The sequence below is a fragment of the Barbus barbus genome (assembly GCF_936440315.1).
Source record: "Barbus barbus genome assembly, chromosome: 46".
Taxonomy (NCBI): Eukaryota; Metazoa; Chordata; class Actinopteri; order Cypriniformes; family Cyprinidae; genus Barbus; species Barbus barbus.
Window position 1 is genome coordinate 3,295,752 of NC_136724.1, and position 17,942 is coordinate 3,313,693.

Here is a 17,942-nt window from a genome sequence, read left to right on the forward strand (position 1 = left end):
CCGCTGAAGAACCATAGAGGAGCTTAACAGGTTCAGTATATGGTAGCGGTGCTATATAGCCCCTCAGTCATGCCAAAGAACCGCTGAAGAACCATAGAGGAGCTTAACAGGTTCAGTATATGGTAGCGGTGCTATATAGCCCCTCAGTCATGCCAAAGAACCGCTGAAGAACCATAGAGGAGCTTAACAGGTTCAGTATATGGTAGCGGTGCTATATAGCCCCTCAGTCATGCCAAAGAACCGCTGAAAAACCACTGAGGCACCACGATCTGGTGCTATACTGCACCAAAAGTGGTTCCCCTATGATTACGAGTCAAAGAACCAATTTTAGTGCTATAGCACCATTTTTTGTTTTTGAGTGTACAGCACTACAGTCACGCACTGTTTAGATCTAACAAAGAATCATTTTTACAGGAACTGGCAACACAAAGTGTTTAAATATGATAAATGTCATTATAGTGCAGCCATTTAACATGGAAACAGCATTACCTACCTCAAAATATTTGCATGAGGCATGCTTGGTCAAATAACAGTTTAATATATATGCAAGCAAACTTAATTAATGGGTGTTTTTATTATTTTAGAGCTTGAAAGCCCCAGTCCTAATTCACTTTCAGTATATTGAAAACACAGGCAAAGAAGAAATATAACTTCCTTCGGTGAGGAAATAACGGCAGCATTTGCATTTTGTGATGAATCTAATCCTTGAAATGATGCCAACATCTTGAAGAAGAATATATTTCATATAAGATGTTTACTATTTACTTGAACCTTACCTGGTCGCTCAACTTTGATCACCTCAGCTCCCAAATCTCCCAGAATCATAGTAGCAAACGGTCCAGCCAGAACCCTGCATTGAACATCATGCAGACAGGTTTTATTTGATTAAGCAAGTATGATTTCTGTACAGAGTGTTTGAGAAGCATGTCAGACCTTGTCAGATCTAAGACTTTAACTCCATCTAGTGGTCTGATCTGACCTTCACCTGTATTCATGGAGAAATGAGTTTGCATTATTATCAACAATTAATCAATTAACCTACAATTCCTCATTGATTGATACATAGATAAATAAAAACAAAAACAATTAAAAATATATATATACTGCAAATATGCAATCCTGGTTTATGCACTTGAACAATGTTCAGCTTGATTAAATGATTAACAAACGCTTGAAATCATAGCTTATCTGGCTTGGGTTAAAAAATAACTGATTCTTTAAGATTTCAGTTTCCACAAAAACCCCGAAAATACAAAAAAGTACAACTGTTTACTATATATTTGTGTTTTTCTTTTAAATACATGTGTTATATAGGTCTGCATACAAGTACCACAACATAAACAAGCAGGTGTATTAAAATAAATTGGTGTATATATCACTTCCACCAAGTAAACACATACCTCTGCATACAGCTATTTTACACCATAAAATAAGCATTAATATAAATTACACAATTGCTCAATTAACTTAGAGGACTACAGCGTCACACGGTTTAAATCACAGCTGCTACCTTGCAGTCTGGCCCTGAACAGTCGTCTTATATTCACACACTTCGTCTTATTCTGTTGTAGAAACTGGGATAAAACTCTCATAAACACACTGCCCGACATGTTGCCTTGACGTTTACGTACGCGACGTCTGTTAAAGCCCCGCCTCCGCGCGTGACGACACATAAAGCGCCGTTCATGACAGAAATCACTGATAAATGCTGCGGTGAGACACAAGTCTTTGTTTAAATCGGCCTTAAAACCAAACCTCCTTTGTGTCCCGTTCAGTTTTTGTCTTTGATTGCGTGTATTTGTTTAAATGTAAGAATTCTAGTCATTTTACCTGAGGTACAAATGAAAATCCACCCTAGAAGTCTTTAGAAAATAATGAAATAAAATGCATTTCCTGTAATCACGAACCACTGTTGTTTGGTTAATATGTTACAGCGATGAGAAAAGTAACATGTGTCACATGACCACGCAACAGACTGATGATCTTTGATTATAACTTTATTGTTATCGTAGTAGCATCAAATGAAATAAACAGAAAATAACAATAAAAAGAAAGATATTATCCAGGGAGTAACTTAAAATAAATTATCAAACAAATTTTGGGGGATTTTTCGGACCTTTCAGAGTTATATATATATATTATAATATTTAATTAGGTCATTTTTAAATGTTATATATATATACATACAGTGCCCTCCATAAGTATTGGAACAGTAAAGACAAAATTGCTCTGTTGGCTGTGGAGTCAAGACATTTGCAAATATGATTGAAAGATGAATATGAGACAAAACTACAGAATGTCACATTTTATTATTAGCCGTTTCAACACATACATGTTTTACCAAATAAAAAGAACAGCACTTTTAGAGTTCATCCCACTCATTGATGTGAGCATAAGTATTAGGACAGTTGAACATAAGGCAGATATAAAAGATTAAAAGCTATTATTTAGTTGCAGATCCCTTGCACACAATCACAGCAGTGAGTCTGTGACCCATAGACATCACCAGACTCTTGCTCTCATCTTTGAAATGCTTTTCCCAGCCTTTAATGCAGCCAATCCCAATTGTTGCTTGTTTTGGGGAGTTTCTGCCTTTACTCTCCTCTTCAGCTGGTGAAATTCATGTTCAATCAGATTTAAATCTGGAGATTGACTTGGGCAATATAAGACTTTCCATTTCTTTGCTCTTATAAACTCCTTGACTGAACTGGCAGGGTGTTTTGGGTCATTGTCCTGATGCAACATGAAGCACTTCCCAATGAATCTGGTGGCATTTTCTTGAATATTGGTAGGCAAGATGGTTTTGTATCCTTCCAAATTCATTCTGCTACTGTCATCATACTTTAAGTCATCAGTAAAGTTGAGAGGGCCTGTTCCAGAGGCAGCCATGCACGCCCATGCCATGACACCACCTCCACCATGCTTTACAGATGAGGCTGTATGCTTGGGATCATTGCAGTTCCCTTTTTTCCTCCACATTTTTGCTTTCCCATCACTTAGATAAAGGTTCATCTTTAACAAGGTATAAATGCTACTACTTATGTAAGGAATAATGTACAGTCAGCATATATATATATATATATATATATATATATCTGAACTGGATAGAAATAAATATATTTAATATATGAATTATGTATGAATTAAAATGAAAGCACGACTAAACTCTGACCAGTAGGTGGCATGAGACACCAATCAGTTCGTAGCTATTATTCTATTCTATTCTATTCTATTCTATTCTATTCTATTCTATTCTAGAGATGTCTCAATAGCTGCCTCATTATCATGTCAAATTGTTGTACATGTGCTCTGCCTATTCAGTTATGCTGACAATCAGTCCTAATAACTTTAAATAAGTTAACTTGATGGACTGGTGATAATCAGTCTTACTTTTCAGATTCAAATTAGACCAATATACCATTTTATGTAACTGAATTTAAAAGGCTGACCAGTCTTGAAGAAAAAAAAAATTGGATGACTAACTTTTAAGACTAGTCTAAGTAGTTTATGCAACTGGCCACAGGACTTTTCGTTAACAATTTGTTAACATGAGTTAATGCATTATGTGCCATCAAAATATAGAATGTAATATACACATGTAAAAATACCTTCTATTATATACAAAAACATACAATCTATTTATATAACAATATCAAATGTAAAGTATACACGTTTCTATTTTACATTCATATAAATTACAATCTGTCAATTTCCCAAGTGCAGTCACATGTATGAAGCCACGCCCCCAAAGATCACGAACCAATCATGGCCGTGTCCGCAGGGCCTGTCTGGTCACGTGACGGGCAGAAGTATATATGGAGAAGGTCCGCGCTGGTATAAATGAACTCAGGACGTGATACAGAGTCTCTTTTATTGAAGTGACACTGTTCTGGGAGTCCGAGCTACAAAGTAGCTTTGACAAATAACGAGCATGGCAGGTATGTGACAATGCACTTTTCAATTAAATCTAACAGCTGTTGAAGTGTAGGGGTGATGATCATCTCATACTGCAAAACAATCGATAGAATTTTATTTATGCATATGTAAGTAAAGGCTTTAAGGGATGTGGATGTTCACGGCATTGTTCATATTCATATTTCTGTAGCACTATGGATTATGTAATGCTGATTTATATATTCGATGAATAGTTCTCGAATCAACTCAACAACAGTTCATTGGATCGAGGACCATCTTTTGAATTTTTATTCAAAGACGATGATTCATATGTTTGGTTTTAATAAACAGCATTTCATTAAAACAAGCAAACACGTTTCAGCTGAGAGATATAAGATAATTGAAGTAGTAGGCTATTTAATGCAAATTATATTCACTTTCTAAATGACTTCTTTATGAAATGAATTAGGCTATGGCTACAAACTAGTACATTTGCCACAAAATCACATTTTTTGAAGAAAAACATACCAATATGCCTTTTATTGGAGTATTTGAGAGAATATGGCACCAGGAGCACGTCGTTAAGAATCACTGAATCAGTTTTTGAACAGATTCTTCGAAACGTATTGTTCAAAAGAACCGATTCTTTGAATCAACTCAAAACTAAAGCTTTTTAAACCATATTCAAAGGAAAATACATCTATGATAATCACTTACACAGGCACAACTTATAATTGTTCTTTTGTTCGATAGTTTATTCATTCAGCTTTGTAAGTTTCACCGCTTTTTAAATTATTATGAGGGGAAATGTGTATTGACTTATATTAATGCTTAAACATGTCTTGTTTTTGGGGGAAATACATTTTGTTGTCATATCTGTTATTCCTTGTGAAATCAAATTTAGTAGACCTTATCTGTCAATCTCCATTTCTTTAGCAGAACAGGCATTTGTCACTTTGGCCACAAACGATAGCTATGCAAGAGGAGCTATGGTGCTTGGAAAATCCCTTAGGAACCACAAGACTTCAAAAAAGCTGGTGGTGCTCATTGGGACGCATGTATCCGGTCAGTCAAGGTACAACATGCTTCATTCAGCCAGTATTGTACTGCAAACTCTCTGACTTCCATGCAAAACAAAATGAGATGTTTGTGAATGTCTTTAGGGCGGTGCTTCATAAGATCTTCGATGAAGTCAGGCTAGTGGATGTGTTGGACAGTGGGGACACAGCACACTTGGCCATGATGAAGAGACCTGATCTGGGTGTCACTTTCACCAAGCTGCACTGCTGGACTCTCACACACTACTCCAAGTGTGTGTTTATGGATGCAGACACACTGGTGAGTTCACATCATGACTTCGAACCAGCTGGTTAGCAGAGAGTTCAGGTTGTGCCTTGTCAAAACATGCATGAAATATTTATATTGCGGTTTATGTCATTTGAATTACATTCTGCACCATTAACTCGGTGTGTGAATGTACGCCTCTGCGTTGCATTTAACTTGTTTAATTTGCAAAAGAGTAGTGAAGGCATCTGTGCATGCCTTTTATTCAAAATGCATTTATCTCATCAAAAATAGAGTAAAAACAGTAATATTGTGAAATCTGACTACAGTTTAAAATAACATTTCTGTATTAATAAGTAAATTAATTAAAATGTAAATGTAATTTATTCTCGTGAATACTGTGAAGCTGAATTATTAGCAATTTTGGAAAAACTGTGTTGCTTAATATTTTTATGGAAACCGTGATACATTTTATTTTCAGGATTTTTGAAAAGTAGAAAGTTAAAGACCGCATTTATTTAAAATAAGAATTTTTTGTAACATTAGATCTGTTTTTACTGTCACTTTTGAGGTTTTCAGCATCCTTGCTAATAATTCTTAAAAATAATTTAACAGCAGTGTGTTTCTTAGTAAAATAACTTTTTTTTTTTTTCTTGCATGCACTAATGAATTGTACATAATACGACCGAAAAAAAGAAAATGCATAAAAATATAAAAAATAAACGCATACAAATATTTTTTAAAAATTAAATCCAATTGGGACCGTGTTATGTGAGAAGTCTGACACTTTTCTGTTGGCTGTAGGTGGTCTCAAACATAGATGAGCTGTTTGACAGAGAGGAGCTGTCTGCGGCTCCAGACCCCGGCTGGCCTGATTGTTTTAACTCTGGTGTGTTCGTGTTTCGCCCGTCCAACGAGACCTACGGCAAACTTCTGCAGTACTCCACAGAGCATGGCAGCTTTGATGGTACGTAAAACACCACTATCGTTCAGTTTTAGATGTGTCAGAGCAAATAGGAGCAAATAGGGCATTGACAGTTTTACTGTGTTTGAAGCATTTCAAAGGAATTTTCCAGTTCTGTATTTTTTTCTAAAGGTTGTTCACACCAAGAACGATAACTATAGTTATGACGATAGCTATATTAGCATCCTCACCAATGAACAATAACATTGTTTATTATGAGTGTGCACGAGTTTTGTCGTCTTCCACTTTAAAACTCAATCTTTGGGCGGATTGATACTGATTGTTCATCATTTGGACAAAAATGTTCTGAAACTGATTCAAATGATATCATTCCTCTGTGCTGTTTCTGTTATAGCTGTGGTATGATTATAAAAATGTCATAGTTTTAGTTATCATTATAGTTATTGTCCTTCGTGTAAACAGGCCTAAAGTGATTTTTGCAAGCTGGGGGTATATTTACTTAATGTTATATATTAAAAAGGAGAAATTCTGCAGAATCTTCCCTGCTGCTCATTTCCATATGATGACATATGCTTTATATTCTGAATATTTTATCTTTAAGACATACAATAGTTTTGGGTCACTAAGGCCTGGTTGCATAGACACAGCATAGCCTAAACCAGGATTAGGCCATAGTTCAATTAGGACATTTAAGACATTTTTTATAAACGTGCCTTAGAAAAAACATTACTGGTGTTTATCTTAAGACAAAACAAAGGCACTGACATGTTTTAAGATCAGTCGGTGCAAGTTTCTTTCAGTTGAAACAGCTCAGATTTGCATTTTAGTCTGGGACTAGGCTTAAGCCTTGTCTGTGAAACCGGGTAAATCTTTTCATCCATGAAAAAGTTAAGAGAAAAACCAACAAAAAAAGGTAAAAATAAATAGTTGTAAATGTAAAAAATTTAATTTAAATAATCAAAATTGATCAGAAATATATAAATAAATATATAAAGACAATTGGATTACATAAATAATATATCTATAAAATATAAATAATAAATGGTATATCAGAAAAGGATAAATAAATGAATGATAAAAAATTAGATTACAATAAATAAATACATTTATTAAAATAAATACAAATTTGATTAAAATAAAATCAATACAAAATAGATAAAAACAAATAATGCATAGTATAGTACTGTAGTGGACTAATAAAAAACTAAATATTTTCTAAATAATGTTTTAGGCATATTTTTTTAAAATATTTAATATTAACATCAAATAAATACTGTTTTATAAATTAGTCTGTGGCATCTAAAAGGTTGAGAAACCCTTGATACAGAACACTTTTAATGGTACTCTCTTTTTCTTTATCATTTTAGAGCTTAGACCTATAGTCACTATCTGTCTTGTCTAAATAGTAATCTTTGTATATACAGCTTTTAAAACTTCCTATATTTATCTCTCTGGTGATCAGGGTGCTTATCATGTACCTCGACTGCAATCATGGCTAATCGTGGCTAAACAACCCATCAGAGTTATTTTAGCTAATGTTTCTGAATGGATGCATCAGCCCTTATCATTCCACCTCTCCATTCCAGCTGAAACATCTCTGCATTTCCCCACACGCCCAGCATTTTGACGTGTGCTCATCTTACGCACACTGTCAGCGTAATTAAGTCGCCCTTCCCTGTTTGCATCACAAAATTACTTCAAGCGAAAATGCCCAACAGAGCCTCTCGAGTATTGCCCAACACAGCTGGTTCATAAGCCCGGCGAGAGGAATTTGGCACGGGCGCCGTTAGCAAACAAAAGCCCTTTCAAGGCAACCCTGTTTTTCCTTTTCTTTAGGAGCCAAGGGCCATTTTTCTACAGCCACCTCTTGGCGTTGTTGCTCGTTATGCAACTTTTATGGGTTTTAGTAATTTGGTAATATGGCTATCAGCAAAAGTGCATGTTTCTTTTTCCCTATGCTTTGTTTTTCACTTGTTAGTTGATAACATGCAGGACGAATAATTGGTTGCATGTGTGAGTGACTTGCAGATTTATGATGTACTAGTGTAAGTTTTTGGACTTGTTTTCAGCTCGACAACACAGTGAACCCATTCTTATGAGTCTGGCTGTGAGTTTGAGTGTGACGATTGAGGAACCAATTAGATTGCTGCGTTGTGAGGGTGGGCTCTGCTTACATTATGGAGATTGGCACATTTTCAAAAGCCTGTTTATTAAGCTTTTGTTATTCCACAGAATCCAGTGGCTCTTTTGGACTGTCATAATTGCAGGCTGCATAAATGCTACACAATCTTGTCCGTCTGAGTTTTTGGTCTATTTTTGTCTTTGGTAGTTTTGAAGTGACCGGTGACTGTCCTCTGACAAATCAAAGCTCTAATGGTGTGCTAATTTGTAATGATTGCTTTATTTTTAGTTGAGCTAGATTGTGTGTAAAGCTTGACCTCTTCTTGACTGTTGCCATGATGTCTTGTGGTATTCTCTGCTTAATGAAGCTTTGAGTTTGGGAGAGAAGAACATGAGAAACTACAAGATTTCAGAGGACAATCTGACTGGTGCCCTTCTGTGCAAATCATGCCACCATGATACTGTGGTTTTCTGGCATATGAGGTTGCTAGGGTATTCTGTGTGATTTCTAAGGCATTGTTAGGGTGTTCTGGGTGGTTGCTATGGCATTGTTAAGGTGTTCTGTGTGTTTATACAGTGTATTGCTTCATGGTTCGTTGGGTGTTCTATGTGGCTGCTATAACGTTACTAGGGTGATCTGTGTGGTTGCTATAGCGTCGTTAGGGTGTTCTGGGTGATTTATACAGTAAGCGTGTTGCTTCATGGTTTGTAGGGTTTTTTTTGTGTGTGTGGTTGCTCTAATGTTGCTAGGGTGTTCTTTGTTGTTGCTATGGCGTTGTTAGGGTGTTCTGGGTGGTTGCTATGGCATTATTAGGGTGTCCTTAGTCTCAGCCTCAGACGTCACGCCCAAGGAACGTTGGCTAAACGTCTGATGCATATGGCACACTTATCTGGAAACACTTAAAGAGTTTCGAAGTCTTCATCAGATTATACAGGATTTCCGGGAGATGTGTGTTGCGTTCTTTAACGTTCCACCTGGAAACAAAGATGCTGTGGTGCCAAACCCCCTCACGAAAGAAGAAAGCCGTCGTGTTTACAACTGTGACGACGAGCGCTTGTCAGGGTCAACTAAACTCTGGATTTTCAAAAGTATGTGAAATATTTAAAGTTTGCGGCATATAATCTTTAAAATGTCCGAGAGTTTTACACACTGGTCTGTTATTGTGACGACATTTCCACACCCCGAAACGTGATGCTGAATGAAACGAACTGTGATTGGTTGTTTGAGATGTCGGTCAAACGACCTCATGGACAGGCCTTGGCCAATGAAAGCTGCCATCTATTCCAGACCTTCAGCCGTCAGTCTGAAGGTCTGGCTACGTGAGAGTAGGGTGTCCTGTGTGGTTGCTATGATGTTGTTAGGGTGTTCTGCATGACTATACAGTAAATGTGTTGCTGTATGGTTGCTAAGGTGTTCTGGGTGGTTACTATGGCATTGTTAGGGTGTTCTAGGTGGTTACTATGGTGTTGTTAGGGTGTTCTGCGTGACTATACAGTAAATGTGTTGCTTCATGGTTGGTAGGGTGTAGTGTTGTCAAAAGTACTGACCACGATACCATTCGGTACTGAAATGTTAAAAACATCCATTTCCTGCTAAGATTTGAGCACTGTTGTACTTTTGACAACACTAGTAGGGTGTTCAGTGTGGTTGCTATGTGGTTGTTATGCTGTTCTGTGTGATTGGTATAACATTGTTAGGGTGTTCTGGGTGTTTGCTATGGCCTTGTTAGGGCGTTCTGGGCAGTTTTACAGTAAGTGTTGCTATGTGGTAGTTGTGCTATTCTGTGTGGTTGCTATGGCGTTGTTAGGGTGTCCTGCGTGACTATACAGTAAGTGTGTTGCTATGTGGTGTTCAGGGTCCTTGGAAGTGTGTTCTGAATGGTTGTACACTGGTTGCTAGGGTGTTTTAGATACTATAGTTGTAAAGGTGTTGTTAGGTGTTTGCTAAGGTGTTGCTATAGGGTATTGTGGATGGTTTTATGGTGGTTGCTAAGGTGTGTAGGTTAGTTGTAAGAGTATTGCTAGATAATTGCTAGTGTGTAGCTAGGTGATTTTTAGGGTGTTCTAAATATTTGCAATGCTCAGTGGTTTCTAGGGTGTTGCTAGGGTGTTCTGGATCACCATGGATCATTTCTAAGTGATTGCAAGAATGTGTTGGATAGTTGCTTGGTCCGGATTGTCTAGGTAGTTGAAAGGGCATTGCAAGGGTGTTTCTAAGGCATTATTAGGTGATTGACTAGGATGTTGGATGAGTTGTTAGGTGGTTACTGTGGTGTTCTAGATAGTTGTATGGGTGTTGCTAAGTGGTTGCTCCGGGTGCTTGTTAGGGCATTGTTAGTTGATTGCTAGAGCGTTCTGTTTGGTTGTAAGATGGTTGTTTTTAGGGTGTTCTAAATAGTAAAAAGGACATTACTTGAGTGTTCTAGGTGGTTGCGAGGGTGTTCAACATAGTTGTAAAGGCATTGCTCTTTTCTTGCTATTGCATTGCTAGAAGGTTGCTAAGGTGTTCTGGATGGTTGTAAGGGCATTTTAGGTTGTTGCTGGGGTGTTCTGGAGAGTTATATGGCAATTTCTAGATGGTTGGTAGAGTGTTCTTGGTGATCAGATGTAATTTGTTAAGTCTTTTTAAACTTCTGATGTTAAAAAAAATATGACATGGCAAAGGACAAGTTTTTTTGGGATTTTAAACTAAAAAAAAAAATCAAAAAACAGTAAATTAGTATATTTAGGAATTATCTCAGTGACAAGCAGTTTCAAGAGTGTTGTGCGTCAGACTAACAAACCAGCCAAATCACTTCCAGGTTTGTTGGGCGTTCAGACAACTGGCATCCAAAGACAAAGCATCAGTGTGTTCTCTCATACCTGCAGAGCCTCTGAATCTCTAAAACGGTGAATCAAACGAGCATCTTTCCATTTCCTGGTTTATTACAGTCCTGACCTAAGGCTATCATGTGGACTTGTTCTCATCCTCTGCCAATGTAAACTAGCCAGAGACTATGTGCATTCCTGCACACTTCCGATCATCCCCTCAAAATGAACACTGCAAGGCCGCAGTAATGTTTGTAGAGCCACTTGCACAGGGAAAGCCCGGGGGAGGATTCTGAACGCTGTTTCTGGGCTTCTGAAGGCATGCCCAAATTAAATAACGCTGGATTGGTTTAGCTGCTAAACCAGTATTCTTTGTAAACAGTGCTCCAGCATGTTGGTTAATCTGCTATAGGCACGCAGTATTATTAGGTGACTTTGTAAATGTCTTCTTTGGCTAGTAGTGAGGATGCTTATATGGTTTGTGCCGACTATATTAATTTCCTTACAGCGTGCACATGGCCTGTCCTGGGGCAAATATTCATGTGTTTTAGTGCAGAGGATGGCACTGGATTCTAAGTGCAGCCCATAGGTTAACAGACAGATATTGAAGAAATAAATTGACTAGATAACAATATCCTTTAATTTCGGCATGGAATTAAAATTCATCACGTATATTTTCTAAATGAATGTTATTGACTTTATTGTGAAAAACTGATCCATGCATATGATTTTCATATTTTTTTTTAAATCAAAATATCATAACTCGATGTTTCAACAGACTTGGTTTACATACAGTATTCCGGACTTCTTCAATTACTTAAGTCGACTTAAATCCCAACTCCTTTTTTTTTTTTTTTTTTTTCTACATTCGACCTCAAGCTCGCATTTAGATCTGCTTCCATCCAATCAACAACTGATAGATAGAAAGAAGTCCTGCCCTGTGTTTTTTACCACCTTACATGCATTTCACTCTGATGTACTTCACAAAACAATCTGACACTACTTCTGTTTCTTGTGTTTTTAATCAACTAGGCCTAATCTACCCTCCGCAGGAAAAATACAGTAACTACACTAACTTTTTTGAGTTGTATTTAATTAATGTTTTTAAATATTTAAGTTTTTTTTTTTTTTTTTTTATCTAATCATTTTAAATGCTTAAAGGTTCCATTTAGAACTATAACTAATTCCATTGGTTAATCATATTAGTTAACGTGAACTAACAATGAAAATGCTTCTAAAGCTTTTTTTTTTATCTTAGTTAATGCTAATTTTAGTATTTAATAATACATTATTAAAATCAAAAGTTGTATCTGTTAATATGATTCAATGGACCTCAGCCAACATGAACTAATAATGAACAGCTGATCAAAACAGATGTATTGCTAATTTTTGTTAATATTATTTGCATTAGCTAACCTTAAGTAATGAGACCTTATTGTAAAGTGTTACAGTCAAAAGACAAAATTTGAGTTGATCTCTCACATGTAATGAAAGTGGATGGGGACCAAGAGCTGTAAAGCTCTAAAATGAACAAAAACAACTATAAAAGTATCACAAAAATGTTCTATTTAATTGTCTGTTATATTCCTTGATGTGGAGTAACATACTAAAATTGAAGTCATTATTCATCATGACAGTCATGAGTTCATTCATTCACTTTGATTACATGGAAAAGAACAACTGCTGTAAGTTGTGCTCCTCAGGAATAAGAAAATCATCTGTAACTTTCAAAGACATGGGGGTGATTTTTAATAGTACAGCTATTTCAGTGTCCGTGTATGTTCAGTGTGAGATGTACATCTCTGTGTCATGTGACTCTGTGTCTTCAGTGACCTTTGAGCAAGTATGCAGGAACTAGGCTGCTCTTTCAGAGCGTGCCCTTTTTTATATATGTAGAGTCTTTTTTCAACCAGTAAGCACCTGGACACATTCCTTGCACTGCTATCTGCTCAAAAACAGCATGACATGCACATATTTTTGTCCGAAAACCTTATTATATAACATCCTAGCGATCACTCAAGCAACCACACAGACACATTAAAAAGCAATGAGAGCATCTTAGCAACCCCATAGCAACACCCCAACAACCAACCACACCACTCAGCCAACCAAAACATTGAGAGTAACTTTTATATAGTTAATTCTCCCAAAAAGTGCAAATCCTGTGCAAGAATTCCAGATCAATCACATTTTCATTATACGTTTATTTCTTTTGCATATTTTACAATTTTGTTCATTTTATTTATTTACTTTTTAGTAATAATTATTAGTATTTATTCATTATTTATTCAGCATTCTTTCAAATGTCTGTTTATTTATTATTTTATTCATAGTTGTTTATTTTTAGTAATTATTAGTATTCATTCATTTTTATGTATTTTAATTATCTGTTCATTTATTTGTTTATTTAATATTTATTTGTTTGTTTGTTTTATGAATTATAGGTATTTATTCGTTTTTAGTAATTATTAGTATTCATTCATTCATTCTTATGTATTTTAATTATCTGTTTGTTTATTAGCTATTTATTCATTCATAGGTATTTATTTATTTAATTTAATAATTATTAGTGTTCGTTCGTTCATTTATTCTTAGTTGGGTATTTTTTGTTTATTTATTTATTTATTAACATAGTTATTTATGCATTTAATTGTTAGTTTATTTATTTATTTTTGGAATTAGTATTAATTTATTCATTCATGCATTTTAGCTATGTATTCTTTTAGTTTATTCATTTGTATATATTATGTATTTATTAATTCAGTTATTTAAATATTTATTTGTTTTTATGCTATTATTAGAATTGTATTTTTTATTCATTCATTTATTTTTAGTTTTGTATTCTGTTTGTTTGTTTATTAATTATTTATTTTTATTATTTATTAATTCATTCATTTTTATTGATTGATTGCAATTGCACTGGGTGATGCTGGTAGTGCAGATATTACACAGTTCAGCTTTAATTGCTTAAACTGCGTTATTTACTTCTAAATTATATTGATAAATAAAAGAGAGCTAATTCCATTAGAAGTGACATTATGTATTAATAATCTGCTCTACAGGAGGGGACCAAGGAGTTCTGAACGGCTTCTTCAGCGACTGGGCAACAGCCGACATCAACAAACACCTTCCTTTCATCTATAACATGAGCAGCATAGCCATCTACACCTACCTTCCTGCGTTTAAACAGTGAGTGTGACTCTGACTCCACTCACTGATCACTGATGCTGGCATGCGCTGGCCAGTAACAGGATCCACACACGAGTCACATGAAGGCTGCTCATGCCGTAACATCGGGTTACAGGAGCTGAGGAAGAGGAGTGTGAGACAAAATCATCTGAGGAGACACTTGTGCTAATTTGATAATGCTGCCAGCAATAGTGTGCATGGTGTTCTCACTTCAGGTTTGCACCATACTGTGTAGATTTTAACTCACAAAAGGTCAGATTTTAGTCGGGACTTTTAACCAGTTAAGTATTACTTGCAATAAACACGGCATTGAAATACATTCATGTGCCTTATGACGCCTGCTATTTCTCAGGAACGCGTTCTGAAAATGTCTTTCTGTCCACAGATATGGTGCAAATGCAAAGGTTGTGCATTTCCTGGGCCAGATGAAGCCGTGGAGCTACACGTATAACCCGACGCAGAGGAAACTGAGAGGAGACGTTCAGGCCTCGTCTCAGCCCAGCTTCCTGCTGCAGTGGTGGGCTCTGTACAGCGCCGAGGTGCTGCCCATGCTGATCCGAGAGTATGGAGACCAGCCCTTCAACTCCGGCTGTGAGGTCAGGCCTAAACATATCCATGTCCATGAGTCTACATGGCCGTATACCAATATACTTGCACTACATGCTAAGCATGCTTAACTTTAATAAGATACATTATTCACACACAAAAAAATCTTGCATTTACATATTAGTGTCTACAGTAGCAAAGGCCACAACAATATTCAGTGACATTGTGATTTTTACAGTTATTTGTGATTTACTGAAAAAAAAAAAAAGACATAATTTAAAGTGCCCCTATTGTGAATTTTCTGTGAAAAATGACCTGTGATTCAGTGTAACAGCTCTAAGTGAATGAAAACATCCTGCACAGTTTTAAATCTGAAAGTGCACCGTGTATAAAGTTATTGTCTCTCAAAAGAAAGAGTCGACTCTGAATCATTGAAACCAAGCTGTTTCATGTTGACCTCAACGCAGACCACGCGCAGACCTGGGAAAACTTGATTTTCGAGTTGGTCTGAATGAAAATGCAAATTCATTCATTTTGGGGCAGTAAAAATAGCTTTTTACTATTTTTAACACTGTACACAAAGCAGCACTGGCTCACAAACGCTGCTTTAAATGAAATCGACCAATCGATCAATCACCACAGATTAGTGTCACACAAAGGAGGGGTTTGGAAAAATGAATCGTTGAGCAAATAGTTTGGGAGTCATTGAGCAAATAAGGTAAAAATAAAGGCATATTATAAGAAAATGTAAGTGTTTTTTGATCTTGCATGCATGTCAGCCTGTTGTTGGGGACTCCCAAAAACAAAATATGAGCCTTTCATAACACATTATAGGGGCACTTAATCTATTAAACTATTTCTGCCTGATATTTCATTGTAGCTTGGAAAAACTGTTATTTATAAAATTTAAATACATTTTTAAATTGATTTTATTTGAAATGTACAATATTTATTTGATATTGTGTATTTTACAGAAATCACACTTTTAAAACTAGTTTATCTAATTTTTCCAGCTTTTATAAAATAAAATAAAATCATGATGATGATGATGATAATCACTATCAATTGGAATCATAATAATTACTATTTCTAATTTCATCTCAAATTTTGGTAGAGCTTGACATAACTATAAAATTAAACATTAATTTGAAATATCATCCACAGCAATAGTTAAACACCCCATGACCTTTGCATCTGTCTGAGATATTTATATATATTAGTGCTGTCAAACGATTAATCACAATTAATTGCATCCATGTTTACATTATATATGTATGTGTACTATGTATATTTATTATGTGTATATATAAATACACACACATACAGTATATATTTTGAAAATATTTACATTTATATATTTATATATAATATATAAATATATTTAATTTATAAACGTAAGTTAAATATATACATGCATGTGTTTGTATTTGTATACATGATAAGTATACACACATTGTAAACAACTTTTATTATGGATGCGATTAATCACAATTAAGCGTTTGACAGCACTTATATATATATATATATATATATATATACACACACAGTATAAACACTCAATTTCTACCGTTTTTTGAACTTGGCATAATTTGAAAAATGTCATTTTACATATGCATTTGATTTAATTTATATATTTATTAGAAATTATACAAAATGAGTGAAGCTCATATCGTGTTTTTCAAGACTGCTTTTCTTTTTCAAACTGCACAGAACTGAAAGATGCTCCTTTTTTTTTTTTTTTTTTTTTTTTTTACTGAATGCCATGTATTTAATGTCCTGTATTGTTCTCTCGTTCACAGGAGGAGAGCGAGGAGTGCGTTCAGCCGCTCATGTCCTCGGCGGAGCGCAAGCAGAGGTGGGAGCAGGGCCAGGCCGACTACATGGGAATAGACTCTTTTGACAACATTCAGAAGAAGCTTGACGTTTTCCTGAAATAAAAAGTCAAAATGTCAAACACACAGAAATCTGAGAGGGTATTCAGCTATGCAAGACGGTCACACTGTGGCCCGCTAACACATCACACGCTTTGTCTTCTTCATTCAAGCATTTAATGCTAACTTTACCTTTGAACCTCGTGCAAAATATGAATTCTGGCAGTGCATGGCAATTTTAATAGATAAAGGCAGTTTTGGGCCAGCTTTCTCTATCACATGCTCAAAGTTTCCATGTTTGGGATGCACTTTCAGTCATTTTTCTGGACTTATACTGACACCTAGAGGTGTGGATTCCTGAACGTGCAACATGCCAATGTACAAATGCTCAATTTGCAGTGATGCATATATACAATTTACTTACAAAAGCCCAGTATTGGGGTTCCTGAGTAACCCAGCTACTACTGTTAGTATTGAGGAGACCTGTTCAGTGTACTTACAACAGCTTTTATGAGTCTACTGGTGTAACTGGAGTGAGTTTCATCTCACATGCACATGATTTTAAACTTTTAAACAGTCATTTTGATTTCTTTAGGGATGACAGCTTTTTACTGAGGAAAAAAAGAACTGTGTGCCTTTAACTAGAGCACATCATGTATCCAGTCCTAGCACTTCTGAATAAAATATTCTCTATCAAATTGAGAATATGTAGCCTTTATGTTCACATGCTGGTTGGTGTATGTTCTGTTGTTACTGTCTTCTCACTATTGTCACATTTCTTTTTATATCTTTGTTTTTCTTTTGTCTTTTTGTATCTCTGTTTTCTTTTATTCAGTGTTACAGGGCCATTGTCCCCAAAATACAACTCTCAAAATTAATGTGTGTGAAATTTTAAATTGTTGTATTAATGTACGTTCGAGAGGCATGCAAATGAGCTGTAATAGATACATAATATTTCACTTCAGCTGTCAGGAACATCTGGGATTGTAACTGAAGTCTTACTAAAAGCATGAGTCTAATTTGAGAAATAGAAACATTTAGATAACATTCCGAAAAAATAAAAAAATCTGGAAATTCTTTCTTAATAAATAACGGCATTTTTACATAATTTACTTTAGTGTTAGTATTCATGAAATATAATTTTCATGCATTTCTTAAATCAAGGAAAATTACTTTTATAGGTATTTTTAATCAATTTTAATAAATTAATAGGCTATAATGAGATTACTTTCGTTGTTTTCAATCTTATGATTTTTAAAATTACTGTTAGAGTTTTTCCCATAAAGTTATATTTATATTAAGGT

The 17,942-nt window shown here is 35.4% G+C and overlaps 2 protein-coding genes across 5 annotated transcripts in view; one reads left to right on the forward strand and one right to left on the reverse strand.

Moving 5' to 3' along the window:
• Nucleotides 1-1,634, reverse strand: part of sugct (succinyl-CoA:glutarate-CoA transferase) — a 108,640-nt gene extending 107,006 nt beyond the window's left edge. For all 3 annotated transcript variants that reach the window (XM_079409618.1, XM_079409617.1, XM_079409619.1), the window contains exons 1-3: nt 1,511-1,634; nt 934-985; nt 777-850 (exon numbers count right to left, since the gene is read on the reverse strand). In XM_079409618.1, the coding sequence (XP_079265744.1) occupies nt 777-850; nt 934-985; nt 1,511-1,610 (226 nt within the window). In that variant the 5' untranslated portion in view covers nt 1,611-1,634. The remainder of the gene's footprint in view (nt 1-776; nt 851-933; nt 986-1,510) is intronic.
• A 2,183-nt stretch (nt 1,635-3,817) lies between these two features.
• Nucleotides 3,818-17,855, forward strand: LOC306864755 (glycogenin-1-like). Of its 2 annotated transcripts, none has more exons than XM_079408970.1 (7): nt 3,818-3,938; nt 4,834-4,969; nt 5,058-5,232; nt 5,983-6,145; nt 14,095-14,221; nt 14,607-14,817; nt 16,567-17,738. In XM_079408970.1, exons 1-7 carry the CDS (start codon nt 3,932-3,934, stop codon nt 16,702-16,704), a joined length of 957 nt encoding a protein of 318 aa, XP_079265096.1. In that variant the 5' UTR covers nt 3,818-3,931; the 3' UTR covers nt 16,705-17,738. The 2 variants fall into 2 exon arrangements, with proteins under 2 accessions (XP_079265096.1, XP_079265095.1); XM_079408969.1 differs by having other exon boundaries at nt 3,839-3,938; nt 4,831-4,969; nt 16,567-17,855.
• The last annotated feature ends 87 nt before the right edge of the window (nt 17,856-17,942 follow it).